The sequence below is a fragment of the Zootoca vivipara genome, chromosome 2, assembly GCF_963506605.1.
Source record: "Zootoca vivipara chromosome 2, rZooViv1.1, whole genome shotgun sequence".
In the NCBI taxonomy this organism is placed as follows: domain Eukaryota; kingdom Metazoa; phylum Chordata; class Lepidosauria; order Squamata; family Lacertidae; genus Zootoca; species Zootoca vivipara.
The window spans coordinates 11,482,468-11,499,501 of NC_083277.1; the positions used below are offsets into that span (position 1 = coordinate 11,482,468).

The window sequence follows — 17,034 nt, forward strand, 5'->3', positions numbered from 1 at the left end:
TCCTTGTAATAAATCAATTCTGCTCCCTTGGAGGTTTTTAAGCAGAGGTCAGGTGGCCATCTCAACTCCCCTCCCCCCCCCCAAAAAAACCCTTTTTGCTTCTTGTTTCCCCACAGCATTTGCCTGCAGTTCCCCCTTTTCAGGTTCACAGAATCATAGAGTTTGAAGGGACCATACGGGTCAGCTAAGTCCAACCCCCTGCAATGCAGGAATCTTTTGTCCAATGTGGGGCTCGAACCCACAACCCTGAGATTAAGAGTGTCATGCTCTACCTGTTACAACCTAGCCTCCCTCACAGGACTGTTGTGTGGACAAAAAAGGAGTGGGGCAGAGGGGGAACCACCTTTAGCTCCTTGGGAGAAAAGGGGGGGACAGAAATGGAATAATAACTAAATACCTAAATGTTAAACTGCACTAAGTCCTACCCCACCCCGCCCTGCCTATTTCTGCCTGGCCTCTCATGTCGGACACCCAAATTATTCACACATGACCACACTCTCCCAATTACAGGCCTATAGGACCTGTTTTATGTTAAATCAAAAGAGGTGCGTTGATTTAAACAGGCCCAATTTGCATTTATTTTGTTTTATTGCAACTTGCAGCCTTTGCAGCTGCCAGATCTCCTCAAGGGCGCCATTTCACAACCGCAGCTGCCAAGGGCACCAATTTAACTGCCAGGTTTCACAGGCTAAAGATAAAGATGGGAACAAGTGAAATTTAGCAAGACCCAAAGTGCCACTCTTGAACATATTCAAGATTGAACCTTTTAAAACAAAGAGTGTCCTCCATAAAACAAAAGGGGTCTCTGGCTCCTGCCTTCCACCATCCCATTCCCCCTCTCAGAAATACACTCTTCTCTGGTCTGCAGGGCGAAATATACATACAGTATATTGGAATCACAGAATTGTAGAGCTGGTCATCTAGTCCAGGCATAGGCAAGCTTGGCTCTCCAGATGTTTTGGAACTACAACTCCCATGATCCCTGACCACTGGGCCCTGTTAGCTAGGGATCATGGGAGTTGTAGTTCCAAAACATCTGGAGAGCCAAGGTTGCCTATGCCTGATCTAGTCCAACCCCCTACAATGCAGGAATCTCTTGCCCAATGTAGGACTCGAAACCACGATCCTGAGAATAAGATTCTCGTGCTCTACCAACTAAGCTATATTACCTTGTTTCGAAATCGCTTTTGGGCCGTGACAGTCGTGACGTACATGTTAGCTCAGTACTATTTTCTTCCCCCGGGCTAGATGACCCTCAGGGGTCCCTTCCTACGATTCTATGATTTCTAGGTTCAAAAAGGTTCCACTCCAAGGAGAAGCCCAGACCAGGTGTGAGGAACCTTTGGCTCTCCCGAGGTTACCTCTCATGAGCCCCCAGCAAGCATGGTCCAGGACAAGGGATGATGGGAGTCGTAGTTCAGCAACACCTGGAAGGCTGAAGCTTCCCCACATTTGATCGAAACAAATAAATATATAAAGCCACTTCTGTGCACCTCTCACCCTTGGGCAGCTGGCCTGTCCTATCTGAGCCAAAACAAGGCCTGAGGCCTGTGCTGCTGGGCCTGAGAAGCTTCCACTGACAATAATACTTGCATTTTTCTTTATAAATCCCAATAAAAACTTTAAAAACAAAAACAAACGGACACTCCTATTTTTAATATAATGTTAACTCTGGGGTGAGGATGGCATCATGGGAGATTCAGGTGGCAGCCCCGTTTTTAAGTCTCTTTTACTATCAAGGGGCCCAGCTCGGCTTGCGTGAAGACGCCCCAGACCCCGACAAGAGAGCAACAACACATTCCCATGTATATACTGTGAGGAAAGCCACTGCGGCTCCTCCAGATGCAGGCAAGCATATGGATCTCTAAAAATAAAGGAGCCGTGGCACATTTTGCCTCCTGTGGAGGAAGCCTGGCCTTGCCTCCCACCTGAACAATGAAAGCAACAGATGCTCTTTCCAGCCCTGGGAAATGCAGCTAATTTATGTTCTTTCTAATTTATGTCTTTTGGGGAAGGGCTGCAGCTCAGCGGAGAAGCATCTGCGCCCAGTGCTGAAGGCCCAGGTTCAATTCCTTGGCATCTCCAGGTTAACAGGGGATGGGGAAATGTCCCCTGCCTGAAATCCTGGACAGCTGCTGCCAGTCAGTGTAGACAATACTGACCTGGGGGAGTCGGTGGTCTGACTCAGAATGAAGCAGTTAGACTCAGAATGAAGCAGTTAGGTGGGCAAACCACATGCTTTTCTTAAATTTTAAAAAGAAGTTCTGTACAGAAGAGCAGTAAATATACCAGCAGGGAGCCTTTGGTCCTCTTGATGTTTCCAAACTACAACTCCCATCCGCCACAAGAAGGAAAGCCAAGGATGAGGGAAGATGGGAGTTGTAGTTCAGTAAACATCCGGGAGCCCCGAGGCTCGCCACATCTGACGTGCATCGGTATGGAATCACTTTTTAATTTTTTTTTGATAAGAAATGATTATTTGTTAAATTTATATACCGCCCTTCATCCAAATATCTCAGGGCGGTTCATGAGATAAAATAAACATCGCATGACACATAGACATGCACAACCTGCTTTTTAGAAATAGCTTAAAAACTGGCCAGGACAGGTGATGTGGAGGTGAAGAAGTGACATTGTAGGGGCCAGCCAATCAGCACAGGGCACAGCCAGCTTCTGATGTGGACAGGAAGGGATGGGTTTCCCTGACTCAGAAGGAAAAGCTGCACTCCTATACAAAACTAGTAGAATCATAGAATCATAGAGTTGGAAGAGACCACAAGGGCCATCCAGTCCAACCCCCTGCCAAGCAGGAAACACCATCAAAGCATTCTTGACATATGGCTGTCAAGCCTCTGCTTAAAGACCTCCAAAGAAGGAGACTCCACCACACTTCTTGGCAGCAAATTCCACTGTCGAACAGCTCTTACTGTCAGGAAGTTCTTCCTAATGTTTAGGTGGAATCTTCTTTCTTGTAGTGTGTTTATTGCTCTTCTGTACAAAACTTCTCTACACTTCCCTGGTGGGCTAAGTGCTTGTGTTGATGCACCCAGTTTGGAGCAGAAACCTGCTTGCCCCGGAGGTAGATGCAGCTGCTCTCAAACCAACGCCACCAACAGACAGGTTTCAGTGCCTTACCTTCCTGCACCCCTGCTCCCTAGGAGACCAGGCCTTAAGGAAAAGGGTGTCCTTTGTGGATGTGGACCTGGCCTGCAAAGAGTCTCCAGTGACCTTCCCAGCTTGAATAGTGCCCGTCGACTCTCTATGCCAGCTAGGATGCACCAGGCCCAGTAAATCCCTCTACCTCCCCTTTGACCTCACATCTGCTTCTGGCCACTCCAAGCCTTTATTGCCGCCTTGGAATTTGACCTTCTGCCTGCCTTGAACTCTCTTCTTCATTTGCAGCCCGTCAGTGACCACATCTGTCGCTCACCTTGCCTGCCCACACCCAAAGCTGGACTGCGGCTGCGGCTTGTCTCAGAGCTAGGGGAAGGCCTGATTACATTCTCCCTCTTCCCCAGGACTGCACAACTCTGCGCTCAAAAAGGCAGCCAGCAAAAACAAGTTTCTGGACCTCATGGTTATGAAGACGCACACAAAGCAGCCTGGGACATAAGGCCCTAAAAGTTACTAGCCTATAAAAAGCTTTACTAGCCTACTGAGGACCTGCAGATGGAGGCCAGAGAGCTCCTTCCCACTTGCAACAACCCGCTGAGTTTACATGCTCATTGTGCAGCTGGGAGTTTTTTTTCTTCCGAAACAGGGATGGGAAGCTTTTGGCCCACCGTTTTGGCCTGCAAAGGCCATGTCCCCCAACCCTACCCACCTGTCAATCAGCTGACATCACTCATGACATCAGCTGCTGGGTGGGAGGTGGAAGTCCAATTTTGAGTCGCACAGGCAGCGAACAGGCGCTCACAGCCAAATCACCTGGCGAGCAGGGATTAAACCCTGCTCAGTTTGGCTGTGCATGTCTGTTGTTTGCTAAGCACAGGCCCACACAGCCAAAGCAAGCAGCTCCAGGTTGTTGTTGTTTTGCAGAATCGACTTGCAGGCCTCTTTCCTGCAGTACCAAGCACAGGGCTGGCAACGCCCCTTGCACTGTGGTTTACGAGTGCCCAGCGTGATGTCATTATGATGTCACGTGATTGACAAGCAGGCCGTCCCTGGAGCCAAAAATCTTCACCCCTGCTCCAGCCGCTTACTCCGGTTTCTGTGCTGGGGACAGGAAAAGAACGGACAATTCTGTCTCTCCTCTGCCAGTCTACACACTTGCTTCCATACATGTGTCTGTGGTTACCAGGCTAGTGCTTAACTGCAAGGTTAACTTAAATAATATGAGCAATGTGAGCCAGAAGCTTTAGAAACTAGAGACAGGTGTGGCCAATTAGCCTTTCAAGCAATTGTCAGAACGCCAGGGCATTGCATAACTTCCCCCTTCTCCTTGCCAAACCAAAGCAGGATTAATTATGCAAAATGAGCAAATTATGAACATCTGCATCAACTCAGCCTTTTTTTTGGTATGGAATTAAGCTTTCTTGCGAGGATTTGTTTTTTTAAGCACAGAGAACATACCTTGCTCTGGATCTTGAGGGAATGAAGATTTGCCTCTGGGAGTCAGGGAGGGGCGCAGCTCTAAGCCTCCCCTGAAGGTTCCAGGTACAGCAGGGCAAAGGTTCAAAAATTAAATAAAACATCCGTGCAAATGCGTGAGGCAGCCAGTGGGAGGGGAGAATAATTACAAAATGGCAAGACTTGGCATGCATACACACCCTTTGTACAATTAGCGTTATTGCAGCAAAAACGTTTAAACCGCAACAACACCTGCCACTTCATTCGAGTTGTAAAACAACCAGAAAATGACCCTGTAATTAATCCTACTTTGCGAAGTCAAGAAGAATACTATCTCATGCCTAGCATCTCATCCTAAAGGGGCCAAAAAGATATGAAGACAAGAGGTTTCACATGAAGAGCAAGGATTCCACTAAGCAGGAATGAAGATTCCTCAATTGCTGGGGGCGGTTGGACTAGATGACCCTCGTGGTCCCTCTGTGATTCTATCAAGAAAACACTGTTCCAGGCAAGGGATAGCCCTGATTTTGGTGAGATTCTCAACAGGACATCTCTATTTGGTTTAAATATCTCTCTTTGGAGGGGGGGGGTCATATGGGAGAAGGTGCTCAGTCAAATATGCCAGGGCATCTATTCCTGCATTGCAGGGGGTTGGACTAGATGACCATTGGTGTCCCTTCCAACTCTACAATTCTACGAATCACCCTGATAAAACTGTTAGTTCATTCCTCCCTTGGGGTCCCTTTGCACTCCATAACTCTATGATTCCAACAGCCAATGCAATGCATTCGAGACCAGCTTCAGTTTCCACACTGTCTTCAAGGCCAGCCCCCCGTCCAACTAATTACGGTAATCAAGCCAAGAAACTACCACCATAGCAGCAATGCCCCTTGTTATCCAGAAAGAGGTGCAACTAGCTGGAAGAGGTGAAACCTCACACCCGGCTGCAACTACCAGAGCAGTCTTGATCCCGAAGTACAGTTATTGTCCAGATTGAGATGGGATGCAGAAAATCCATGTCAAAATTTTAAAATACGGATTTTTTTTTGCTGATTTTCAGGACCAAAGTCCTTTCAAAGCAGCTTGCAATTACGACAGCATTACCAACCTGACCTTTAAAACCACATACAAATAAGGGTTTTTCCAAAAGCCAAAAGGTTAGCAGAACAGCATAAAGACAAAAAGAGTACCCATTATAATGCTATGCTGCTTGTATCCATCATATACAGTCAGCATGCGGTACATGCATACCGTACCTACAGCTATCCAAGCTTGCAAACACAAGCAATTTTAAACCATCCCAGCTACCTAAACAAAGGCAGATTGAAATGGGAATGTCTCCAAGGCCCAACTGTGTTATCTCCCAGGGAAGGAGTCCAATAGATGAGGGGCCACCAGGGTGCATAAAAATAAATGGTTTTTTTAATTTAAAAAATGGATTTTAAAATTTTAAATAGATTTTTTTATTTAAATCAATTTTTAAATTTAAATTGGATTTTTTAAATAAAAAGCTTTTGGAGGAAAAAATCTTTCTAAAGGTAGTTTTCTCTTTAAGTTACATTATAGTCCAAAGGCTGTTCATCAGGAAATAAGGATTTGTTTTAAGTTTTGCATGTGTGCTAAAACTCTGTATTTTTTTTAAAAAAATATTTGACCACACCAGTTAACAAACATGGATACATATGCTATAATGTTATTGTTTTAGTTAAATAAATTGTTTAAATTGTTATTACAGAAATGATTATTTTTCTCCTTCCAATAAAATACAGCAGAAAAGTTGTCCAAATAGAAACAGTTAACTTATTAAACCTCACAATATTTTCATAATTACCAGTATCTGTCTATGTATTTCTAATAGTATAACCAAATCTGTATTTTTTAATAAAACTGTAAAAAAATCTACTCTGAAAATTTATTATTCCAAAATGCAACCTTCCTCTGGTTGTAAATATTAAGATGTTACCAGCAAGAATGAGTCTTTCTGTTAAAAAAATGATTTAAATCAAGTCTTACTGACTAGTGATTTAAATCATTATTTAAATCGATTTGATTTACCGGTAAATCAAATCCACTCTGGGGGCCACCACCAAAAAAGGCCCTGTCTCGTGAATTCACTAACAGGTCTGCAAGCAGGGCCTCAGCGGCCCAACATTTACACCAGAGGTTGCCAATGTGGGACCCTTAAGGTCTTCTCCTGGAATTGACAAAGCTTCTGAGCACCTGTATAGGCATACCTATTGCCCTCTTTTCTCCTGGGAAAAGTACATACAGTAGAGCTGAAGGAGGAAGTAGAAAAAGCAACACTCTCCCCCACTTCCTCTTTCACCTTTAGGTGCTTTGCAAGGCTCAGATTACTTCTACTGGCTCCCATGGAAAAGCATTCACACCCTCTCTTTTTCTGTCTCTCCAGTTCGCAAGAAAAGGGACCAGAGGGGGTTGCATCCATGGCCCTTGCTCAAAAAATACAAATGTGCCCACAAGCCACTGTCCCCAGAAAGTTTGAGAGGCCCTGATTTACTACGAGAATGCCTGAGCTGCCTAGCTACATTGCCTTACGTAGGAAGAAAATTCTTAAATTGGTTTATAATTGTTTAACCCAAAAAGACCCACAACAGGCTTTTTCTATATAGGTCTCGCTATTGTCCTCCATTAATGCAGCTGGAAATTTTGGCTTCCTCAATGCAGGGCCTCCCCTTATGCAAGACAGATATACTGTAGATCTAATTGGTATCAAAAGAGTCCTGGTGGATCAGTCCAAATGCCCACCTATTTTAGCATCCAGATCCTACCCCAATTTAAAGCCACTTTAAGAAGATATTATTCACAAAGCTGTGCATAATAACAAAAGCCACCAAGGAGAATAGTTTCAAAACATATAGCAAACCAAACTTATTTCATAATATTCTAGAACGAAATCCCATCAAGCAGCGCTTTATTTTTCCCATTTCTAAAGTAACAACGAACGGACACAAACTTCAAATAAATATAACCCGGCAGCTTCCAGGTTTTCCCAATTCGTTCACCCTAGCACATCAGAAAATAATTCCCAGCGCATCCTGAAAAAATTCCAGTGCACATTACCCCAATTTCATAGGAACATTTTCCCAATTCAAATTTGTACGGGAAACTCACATCGCGGGCAAAAAATAAGCATAAGCATACTATCTGCAATTTAGAGCGCTATCTCTGCAGTCCAGTTTGCAGGTTCTCAAGGACCACTTAAAGATGTCAAGGGATGGAGCCAACCTGTCCTTCCAGGCAACTGAATTCCTTAAGTGTGGGGCCATCACCGAGAAGGCCCTGCTCCATGTCCTCACCAGACAAATCGCCTTAGCTGTCAGGCACCTGAGCAAGGCCCCTAGAACAGATCTTAAGGTACAGGAAGGTGGGTACGAGTGCAGGTGGTCCTTCCGGCCAACCAGTTGCCTCAGCAGTAGCCCTCTCTCACTGTTATTTTCCCAGCAACTGGGATTCCAGAGGCATAACGCATCTGAAAACCGGAGGTAGGATATAACCATTATTTCTTGTTACCATGGATACATTTATCCTCCTCGGGATCATATGCCTCTGAATACCAGTTGATGCAAACCACAGGTGCGGAAAGCAGTTCTGTTGCATTCAGGTCCTTCTGCTGGGCTTCCCATCGTGGTATCTGATTGGCCGCTGTGAGAAGAGAAGGCTGGACCAGACAGGCCCTTGGGATAATCCAACAGGGTATCCTCTAAGCCAGGCATCCCCAACCTTCAGCCCTCCAGATGTTTTGGACTACAATTCCCATCATCCCTGACCACTGGTCCTGTTAGCTAGGGATCCTGGGAGTTGTAGGCCGAAACATCTGGAGGGCCGCAGGTTGGGGATGCCTGCTCTAAGCGCTGGCCCACTTATAAGACAAGGTGAGGAAGACTGCCTCAGGCAGCAAGATTGACAGGACAGCAGATCCAGCTTCCAAGAGAAGCATCTCGCAGAGACTGACGCACTGGGAGGCAGCCCCCAATGCCAACAATGCTCTCCTCCTACTCCTGCTCCCGATGTGGATCTTTATTGCCCCCTTGTTCCCTGATAGGAAGGGGACGCCATTTTGTAGTTCGCCTAAGGTGCCAAAATGTATTTGGGCCGGCACCAGTGCCTTATGTTCTTATGATTTCTTTTAATTTAAAGCCGTCTAGGCCAGTGGTGTTTTATGGCAGAGAATCCCATAGTTTAGCTACATGCCCTGTACTTCCCCTTTGTTCCTGAGGGCAGATCCACACCATAAAGTACACCCAACACACATTCAGAGCACACAAATTGCCCCCCAAGAATCCTGTGGACTGTGTATTGTCAAGGGTGCTGGGCGCTGTACAAGAGGAAGTTGCAATTCCCAGGATTCTGTGAGGCAGGCGGAGTCATGTGCTTTGAATGTGCGCTGGGCCTATTTTAAAGGTATGGCACGGATCTGCCCCAAATCTTCTGTCAATCACCTTCAGAAGAACATTGAAAATTGAAATTGACCCTCTGGCAGTAGGAGAGCAGGAGAAGGTAAACTTCTCCTTATCCATTTTCTCGACGCCATGCATCAGTTTATAAACACGAACGGTGCCTTTTCCCTTCTTACAACAGTTCGCAGCGTTCATGTTTCATAAGCAGCCTCTTAAATTGCAAGCTTCCACCCAGCACCTCTGCTTTTGCAGAAGCAAAACATCCATCTCAGATGGAAACCACAAGGTGCTTTCCCCCACTTACGACACACTTCAAACATGAATGGACTCCAACGCCCATCAGCCCCAGTGAGCAAGGCCAAAGGTCAGGGGAAATGGGGAGATGCAGCCCAGCGATACCAGGAGCTGACCAGCAGTCGGGAGAATGCTGCAGGGAAGGAAGCAAACCAAAAGACGAAACCTTCTGCACGTTTATTCAGAATCAAATGCCAATGCACTCGGTGGGGCTCCCTCCCAAGGAAGCATGCACAGGCTCCAATTGTCTGCACAAGCCCCACTGAATTTTGTGGAGATGATGTCTGAGCAAACTTGCACATGACTCGGCTGTGACTGCTTGCCTAAACTAGGGACCACTTCAAAGGCAGGAAAACTTTTTCCAACCGAGGGCCAAATTCTTTTTTCGGCAACCTAACTGTGGGTCACAAGACATGGGTGGGTGGGGCCTGCTAGAGAGCATGAAGCCGAGCAAGAAGACATTTATTAACACACGCCAAAACATTCAGTCCCACAGCTTTCACCCATCGTTTTTTTAAACTTTCGGACCTATCTTTGATCCCGAAATGTAAAGAAATGGGAATCGCTGTGAATATTTTCCTGCATCTATTTTCTCTCCCATCTATGACTTTTACCTTCTTTAAAAAAACACAAGCTTCTTACAGTAGGAACAAAAATGGTGTGACACAACTTATCCCCGAGTGCATGATGCGCTTTGAGAGCTCCAACCCACCAGTTGGAAGATCAGCAATTTAGAGCTCATGTTTGAACGAAACGAAACAAAAAAAATGTATTCACACTCATTCTCTAAAACATAGATTAGTGTTTCCAGAATCCAGCTTAATGCTTTTCTGGCTGCAATCCCACTCCCAGCGAGGCCTCTGAACTCCTATTGACTTGAGTGGGATTTAAGCAGTTTAAATAAACGTGCAGACGACCGACCTAGGCCCTAAAGACAGCTGGCCATTACTTCGGCCCAAATCCCGGCAGCTTACACTGGATGAACTTTAATGACAATCCCCCCCCCACACACACAAACCCATCACGCTCTCGCTCTCTCCTTTTCCCTAATCCTTTTAAGGCTTGGGCTGCTGGGTTCTTTTCACTTTTTAATCTGGGCACAGCACAACTTCCAAGGAGCTGGCAGGGAACTCCACTTTCTCCTCCCCTGCCTCTCTCATGCAGAAACACAGCCTTAAAGGCACTTTGCATATCCCAAACAGCCCCCCCCCCTAAGCAAAGGGACAAACCACAGGGAAGCCTAAAAGTTAAGAAGCAAGCCAGTCAGGAAGCACCCCAAAAGCAAAGGAGAAATCTGGGGAACACAACAGGGATGGGAGGAAAAGGCAGGGACGAACCTTTCAAAGACAGGAGGGTGGTATTTATTTCTGTGGACAAAAGATCCAGATGCTACCAGAGACCCTTTTATGGACTAAGCGACCCCCATTACAAGTGAGGCAGTGCGAGCAAACACAGGGAGCGGGGAGAGAGATAGGGGGACATTTCCATCCTTGCACAAAAAATACACTATGGTCAAACAGCGGCTGGTGGAGGCTGAGAGAGGAGGCAGCTGGTGGGGCAAAGTTGCTACAAAGAAAACCAGGCAGGCGGAAAAAGAAATTTCAGACGCGTCAAGATGGCGCGGGAGACGACAGGCCTCTGGCAAAAACCTCTGGAGGGAAAACACCGGCTCTTCTGCCTTCTTCCTCTCTACCACAGACTCCCCATAATCCCCATTCCAATCCCTCCTTTTCTTCGCTCTACAATATAGTGGGTTGTGGGTTTTTTTTCCCTGTAACAGGTTGACAAATATGTGTGTGTGTGTGTGTGTGTATTTGAACAACAACATACAGCCGCCCCTCTCAAACCCGGAGCCCAAACAATACAGTACCTGTCTTTTCTTTGATTTCGCAGAGGACGGTGAAGAGAGCTGGCTTCATGCGGTGACAATTCAGGGCATGTTTCCTGCAGTTCAAACAGTGGGAGAGAGAACAGATAAAGCCGGTGGTTTTTGAGGGGAGGAAAGCCTGGATTTGGAGTTGTCATAAAGAGAAAAGGAAGCCTCTATCCATTTCCACAATAGCTCGCAGGCCTGAGCCTGGCGAATCAATCAATCAATCCTCGTTTATTCGCACATATAATGGAGTCCCCTCTCCGCCAGTAATTCCCAGTATAATTCCAGCACCTGAACAGCCTAAACAATAAAATATATATATTTCCTTCTGTTGTTGAATTGTTTCTAAGAATGTGGAAGGGTGTTCAGGTACAGTAAAATGGGCAAAGTTTGGTCAAGTTAGGGAAGGTAGACGAAAAGGGGGGGACTCTTAAGGAATGATCCCCGTTCACCCATTTTTGCATTGCTTTGATTCCTCCATCTCTCATCTTTTAAAATCCATTTTATGCAGTATAAAACAAATGTCAAACACTAACTTCTGATATATAACTGCAGCCTTTGACATTCTTTTGGTTATATAGCTTTCCCCATTTCTAAACAATAACTCAGTTCACAAAACACTGGACTCGGGTTTTGAAACTCAGAAACTGAATAAAACCTGGATATACCGGACAATCAAAGCACACAAGCACCTATTCAGAGAAATAATCCTCAAATTATTTTGTTCCCCTGTCCCAAACAGAACTCAGTATTTAGACCATCACACAAACTCACAATTCTCCCATCAAAACACAACTTTCAAGTTCAGACCAACACAGTGCCCTGAGAGCCCTTTTCTCTCTATAATGCTACAACTTCCACAAACAAAAAAACCTCTCCGCAGACCTTGATATCTACAATTCACCTCACACTGGATTTAATCCACAAAACTACAGGGATCATAGGAAATAAAAAGATACCCTTGAGGATTTTAACTTTCTCAGTATAAAATACCTCTCTTCCCAACAGCCACTTCACAACCCTTAACCACACCAGTCTTAACACGCTGCCAATTCCCAGCAGGGGGACAAAAAACCTCCCAGGAATTTGGATGTCCAGACCTTTTGATACAAACCACTCCACATACAAATGCATATCTGAAACCAAACTTCTGGCAATCTTTCTGTCAAACAGAAACCATCCTATCAATAATATTGCCTCTAATCTAAAAACTGGCCCACAATATAAAGTCTTTTTTAAATAAATAAATACAGCAGCCACACAAACTTATTATTCAAAGTTAGACAAAAGTCGTAACTTCAGCATGAGACCCTTCAAAGAGTTTTATCTGCAAGTAGGTAATTCTTTGCTCCCTCCAGACCAGCACTTATCACCAAATATAATCAAAAATTTAATTGTTAATATATTTAACTACACAACAGAGACCCTCTAAAACTTCAACCTCAGGGGTTTGGGATACCCCTGAACCAAATGTGAAAATCTGGTGACTTGGCTAAGTGAACAGGCAGCCAGGCTACTAAAACAACTGGAAGGGAAGCAAGGTCTAGTGGTTTAAGCAGAAGGTATGGGCCACAGGGATAATGTGAGCACCAGAATCTCTCTCTTCAACCAAATTTCAGATCCCCCTATTACTTATGCTGGGTTTCCACACCAACTACCCCTCCCAAACCAGTTCACCAGCAACAACATCCTGTGGATATGTACACCCCACAACATGCTACAAACCACAGAGAGCAAGTTCAGTTACCCTAAAATGGCCCAAGTCCCAAATGGAACAGGCCTCAGCAACCCTCTCTGTAATCCAGGCTTGGCTCCCCAGAAACCCGAACCTCTCCTTCCCAACTTCTCCACCCAACAAAAACAAGAGCCAACTTGCTCCAGACTTCCAGGCCTCAGGCTCTCCTCCTTTCTGAAGAGGCTCCACTCAAAGTCCCCCCCCCAACAAGAGAATCCATTCTTAACCCACAACCTCATCTTTCTTCCCCATCAAGTCCCCCCCACGTTCAGTTCCTACACAATCCAGCTTCCCAACTCCCAAATCCGGATTTGGGAGAATACCCCAATAAAACTGGAGCACCTCCAGCCGAAACCTTGAACTTCCAAGGCTCCACTTCGGCGCACAACAGGCGCCCCCGAGATCCGGCACCACCAAACTCCGCTGGAAAGCGCGGGCCACCCCGCGGCCCCCAGGTCTCGGTCCCACAGCTTGCATCCCAAACTATTCCCCGCCACACACAAAGGGAGAAACCCTCCAAGGCAACTTTCCAGCACCCCCTCTCCCCACCAGCCCGTCCGCCCCCGAATGGCGAGAGGGTAACCAACTTTGCCTGCGCCTCGTCTAAGCTTTGGTCAGTGATGGTCATGATCTGTTGCAGGATGTCGCCGATGTCTTGCTTGCGCGGCTCGCCGTTATCCGAGGGGGGCTCGTGGAGGGAGTGGGGGGTCATGCTGGGGACCCCCGGCACGGCGGGATGGCCCGGCGGGAGCCCCACGGCCCCCCGAGCTTGGATCAGCCTCCCTTGGTCATCCATTCCGCGGGGGCGCAAAAAGCCACCAAGGCGAAAACTGTCCAGCCGAGCGCGAGCGAGCGCGCACACAAAGACGCCGATCCTAACGCTGCCCAAATCCGGAGGCGCCCGGGCGACGTCGCCGAGGCACGGCTGGGTTTTGTATAGATATATAGATCTATAGATAGCTATATGCAGATCTAGAGATCTCTACTATTCCATCTTGGCTGCGCGCTCCCACGGCCCCCTTCCCTTGGAGACTTTGGGGCTGGGAAAATGGAGTCCCACACAAGGGCTGGAGGAGGAGGAGGAGCTGGAAAGAGGGAGGGAAGAGGAGGAAAAAGGAGGAGGAGATGGAGGAGGCGAGAGCAGCTTCTCTGGGCTTTCCTCCTCCTCCTCCTTTCTTCTTGGCGCCTCCCCTCCTTTTCCAAGCTAGCGCTGCTGTGTGTGAATACATTTACAGTACAGTACTGTATATGGAACAGCGCTCTCTCTCTCTTGTCTCTTTGCTGCCCCCAGCCGGCCCGCTGGAAGAAAAGAACCTGGAGGGAGGCAGCGTGAAGGCACAAGAAGCCAGCTGGCTTCCTTCCTCTGCTGCTGAAGATTAGAATATAATCATAGAGTTGGAAGGGGTCCTCCGGGTCATCTAGTCCAACCCTCTACAATATAGGACTATGCAGCTGGATCGAACCCGCTGCAGCCTTGGAGTTATGAGCTGGAGAGAAAGAAAGAAGGCTTGGATGGGCGGGATGCTTATGCACAGTGCTGCAAGCTTAAAGCACATTTATGACCCCCCAAGACTTCTGGGAACTGCGGTTCAGCCCCTTGCAGAGCTGCAGCTCCCAGCACTCTTAACAAACTACAGTTCCCAGGATTCTTTTTTTTTGGGGGGGACCATGTGCTGTAAATGTGTGCGTGTCACCCAGCCAGTGCTAGTAAGCTCAGTTCACAGAGCAAGAGATTCTTCATCTCAGGATGGGTTCGAGCCCCACGTTGGGCAAAATGATTCCTGCATTGCAAGGCGTTGTACTAACTAGATGACCTGGGGGTCCCTTCCAACTCTACGATTTGGAATTAAAAATAAGAATAAAACGATAAACAAACTGGGGTGGAGGACCTGGAGGGACGCAAAAGAGGGGAGCGGCCATTTGTACAAAGACAAAAAAAAACAATTTTTTGGGCCCACCAAAAATGCATGGGTAGGCAGATATGGGCCATGGGCTAACCAATCCTCACCTCGAGGGGGGCTGTGGGGCAGACCCCTACACCCCTAAAGCCAGACTTTTGGACTTAATTCTCTTGGTCTTGCTTGTTTGTGTTGTATTGAGAATGAGATAAATTCAGCAGAATTCTTTAGTTGTAAAGAAGAGTAATAGGTGCTGAGTGAACTTGAGTATGAGCCTGAGGGGGCAAAGTCCTAGTGGCCTCTGACCGTCTAGCGTTGCCTCATGGATATCCTCTCCAGTTGTGTGGGGACAAAAAACCCGCTCTAACAGAGGAATGAATAGAGTCGAGAACCATTTTAGAGGGGGTTGGGATTTGCATCCTCTTCAGGTCCAGTTTCTGTGGGTCGCATGCCACTGTTGAGTGAGGCCACAGGCAAACGTGGATGGAACAACGAATGTGAATTTTACCTTTAGGCTACTACTTCCCAGGCCTTAAAAAAAGGCTCTCTGTCCTCCCACCCTGGCCTACGACCTCTCAGCCAGCCTAAGTACGGCTCCCAGTACGTTTCCGAGCACAATTCAAAGTGTTGGTACTGACCTTTAAAGCCCTAAACAGCCTCGGTCCTGTATACCTGAAGGAGCGTCTCCACCCCCATCATTCTGCCCGGACACTGAGGTCCAGCACCGAGGGCCTTCTGGCGGTTCCCTCATTGCGAGAAGTGAGGTTACAGGGAACCAGACAGAGGGCCTTCTCGGTAGTGGCACCCGTCCTGTGGAACGCCCTCCCAGCAGATGCCAAGGCAATAAGTAACTATTTTACTTTTATAAGACAACTGAAGGCGGCCCTGTTTAGGGAAGTTTTTAATGTTTAATGCTGTACTGTTTTAATGTTCGGTTGGAAGCCGCCCAGAGTGGCTGGGGAGACCCCGCCAGATGGGCGGGGTATAAATAATAAATTATTATTATTATTATTGCAGCAGAGGCTTTCCATTTATGAGAGGCTTTGGCTTGAAGAGCAGTATATAAAGATATTCTAAACAACTACATAAACAGAAGGGATTCACATCCCATCCCAGGCCTGCTGTCTCTTTCCAAGTAGCAAAACCAAAAACGCTTTCCGTGTAGGAGAAACGTAGTTCGTGATGGAGGTTTGAGTCTTGTATGTAGGAGCACAGTGTATCCTACCCAGGTTTCTACTGAAGTTTAACATGAGAAATGGGAATCGGCTACAGAAGTTAAAATCTTGGCTTCCATTATGAAACAAGAAGGAACAAGTTTCTAGGGCTCATGATTCCAGAAAGAAATCTTCTTAAAAACGTGGGGCCAATGCCTTGTGAACTCTCTGGAGCCAGAGCTCAGTCGAATGTATAGCAATCGGCAGGTGGAGCTAGCAGAAGCCAAATAAAATTATGCAAACTAAGGGAAATTCTGCACTGATGCATCAATTATACAGATTACAGGCACTCACTTTTCTTGGCATGGGATTTGGACAGGATCCCAGCACTTTTGGGGGCACATGACATGCTGTCCTGGTCACTCTGTGTCCTTGGATGTGACTGAAATATACAAAACGCTGAGGTAAAATGAGGAAGGGGGTGATTGTGTGTGTGTGTGTGTGTCTTGCCACTTCTGTCCCCCCTGTAAACAGTCCCCAACCCAGCTGTTTTGGGGCTGCATTCAAGAGGGTGCAAAAGTATCCACACATCCAAAGTGAAGGTATCGTGACTCACAAAGCATTGATCTCACTACGCATTAGCTGCGTTTGACGTCAGTGATGTCATCATATGGCCAGATAGGATTAGCCGTGCAGTAGTATTGGTACCACTCCAGTGTAGGGGGAAATTGGTGGCAAAGCAGCATGAAATGGGGGGATCAAACTGTGCCCAAGACAAGCAGCAAGGATTTGGTTTTGACTGATCAGGGGAGGCTCGGGAGTCGCGGGCGGGCAGGCGGCCGTTGCCCAGTTTTTTAAAAACTCTGTGCATTTATGTTTCACAGGGTGCGAAAGAAGGGCTTTGCACCTTGCCTGGCAGAGAAACTGCGCACCTTGCGCCCCTCCTGGGCAATGCCTGCCTCCTGCGACTCTCGAGCCTCCCCCGATCTTTCAAAACAGGGGGAAGGGGGCAGGAGATCGGGGAAGGCTCGGGAGTCACGGGCGGGTAGCACGTCGTTGCCCAGTTTTTTAAAAAAACTGTGCATTTATGTTT

At 46.9% G+C, this 17,034-nt stretch overlaps 1 protein-coding gene across 2 annotated transcripts in view; it reads right to left on the minus strand.

Moving 5' to 3' along the window:
- Nucleotides 1-13,973, minus strand: part of PBX2 (PBX homeobox 2) — a 35,314-nt gene extending 21,341 nt beyond the window's left edge. For both annotated transcript variants that reach the window (XM_060270792.1, XM_035107081.2), the window contains exons 1-2: nt 13,477-13,973; nt 11,152-11,225 (exon numbers count right to left, since the gene is read on the minus strand). In XM_060270792.1, coding sequence (XP_060126775.1) covers nt 11,152-11,225; nt 13,477-13,685 — 283 coding nt within the window. In that variant the 5' untranslated portion in view covers nt 13,686-13,973. The remainder of the gene's footprint in view (nt 1-11,151; nt 11,226-13,476) is intronic.
- Between the last annotated feature and the right edge of the window lie 3,061 nt (nt 13,974-17,034).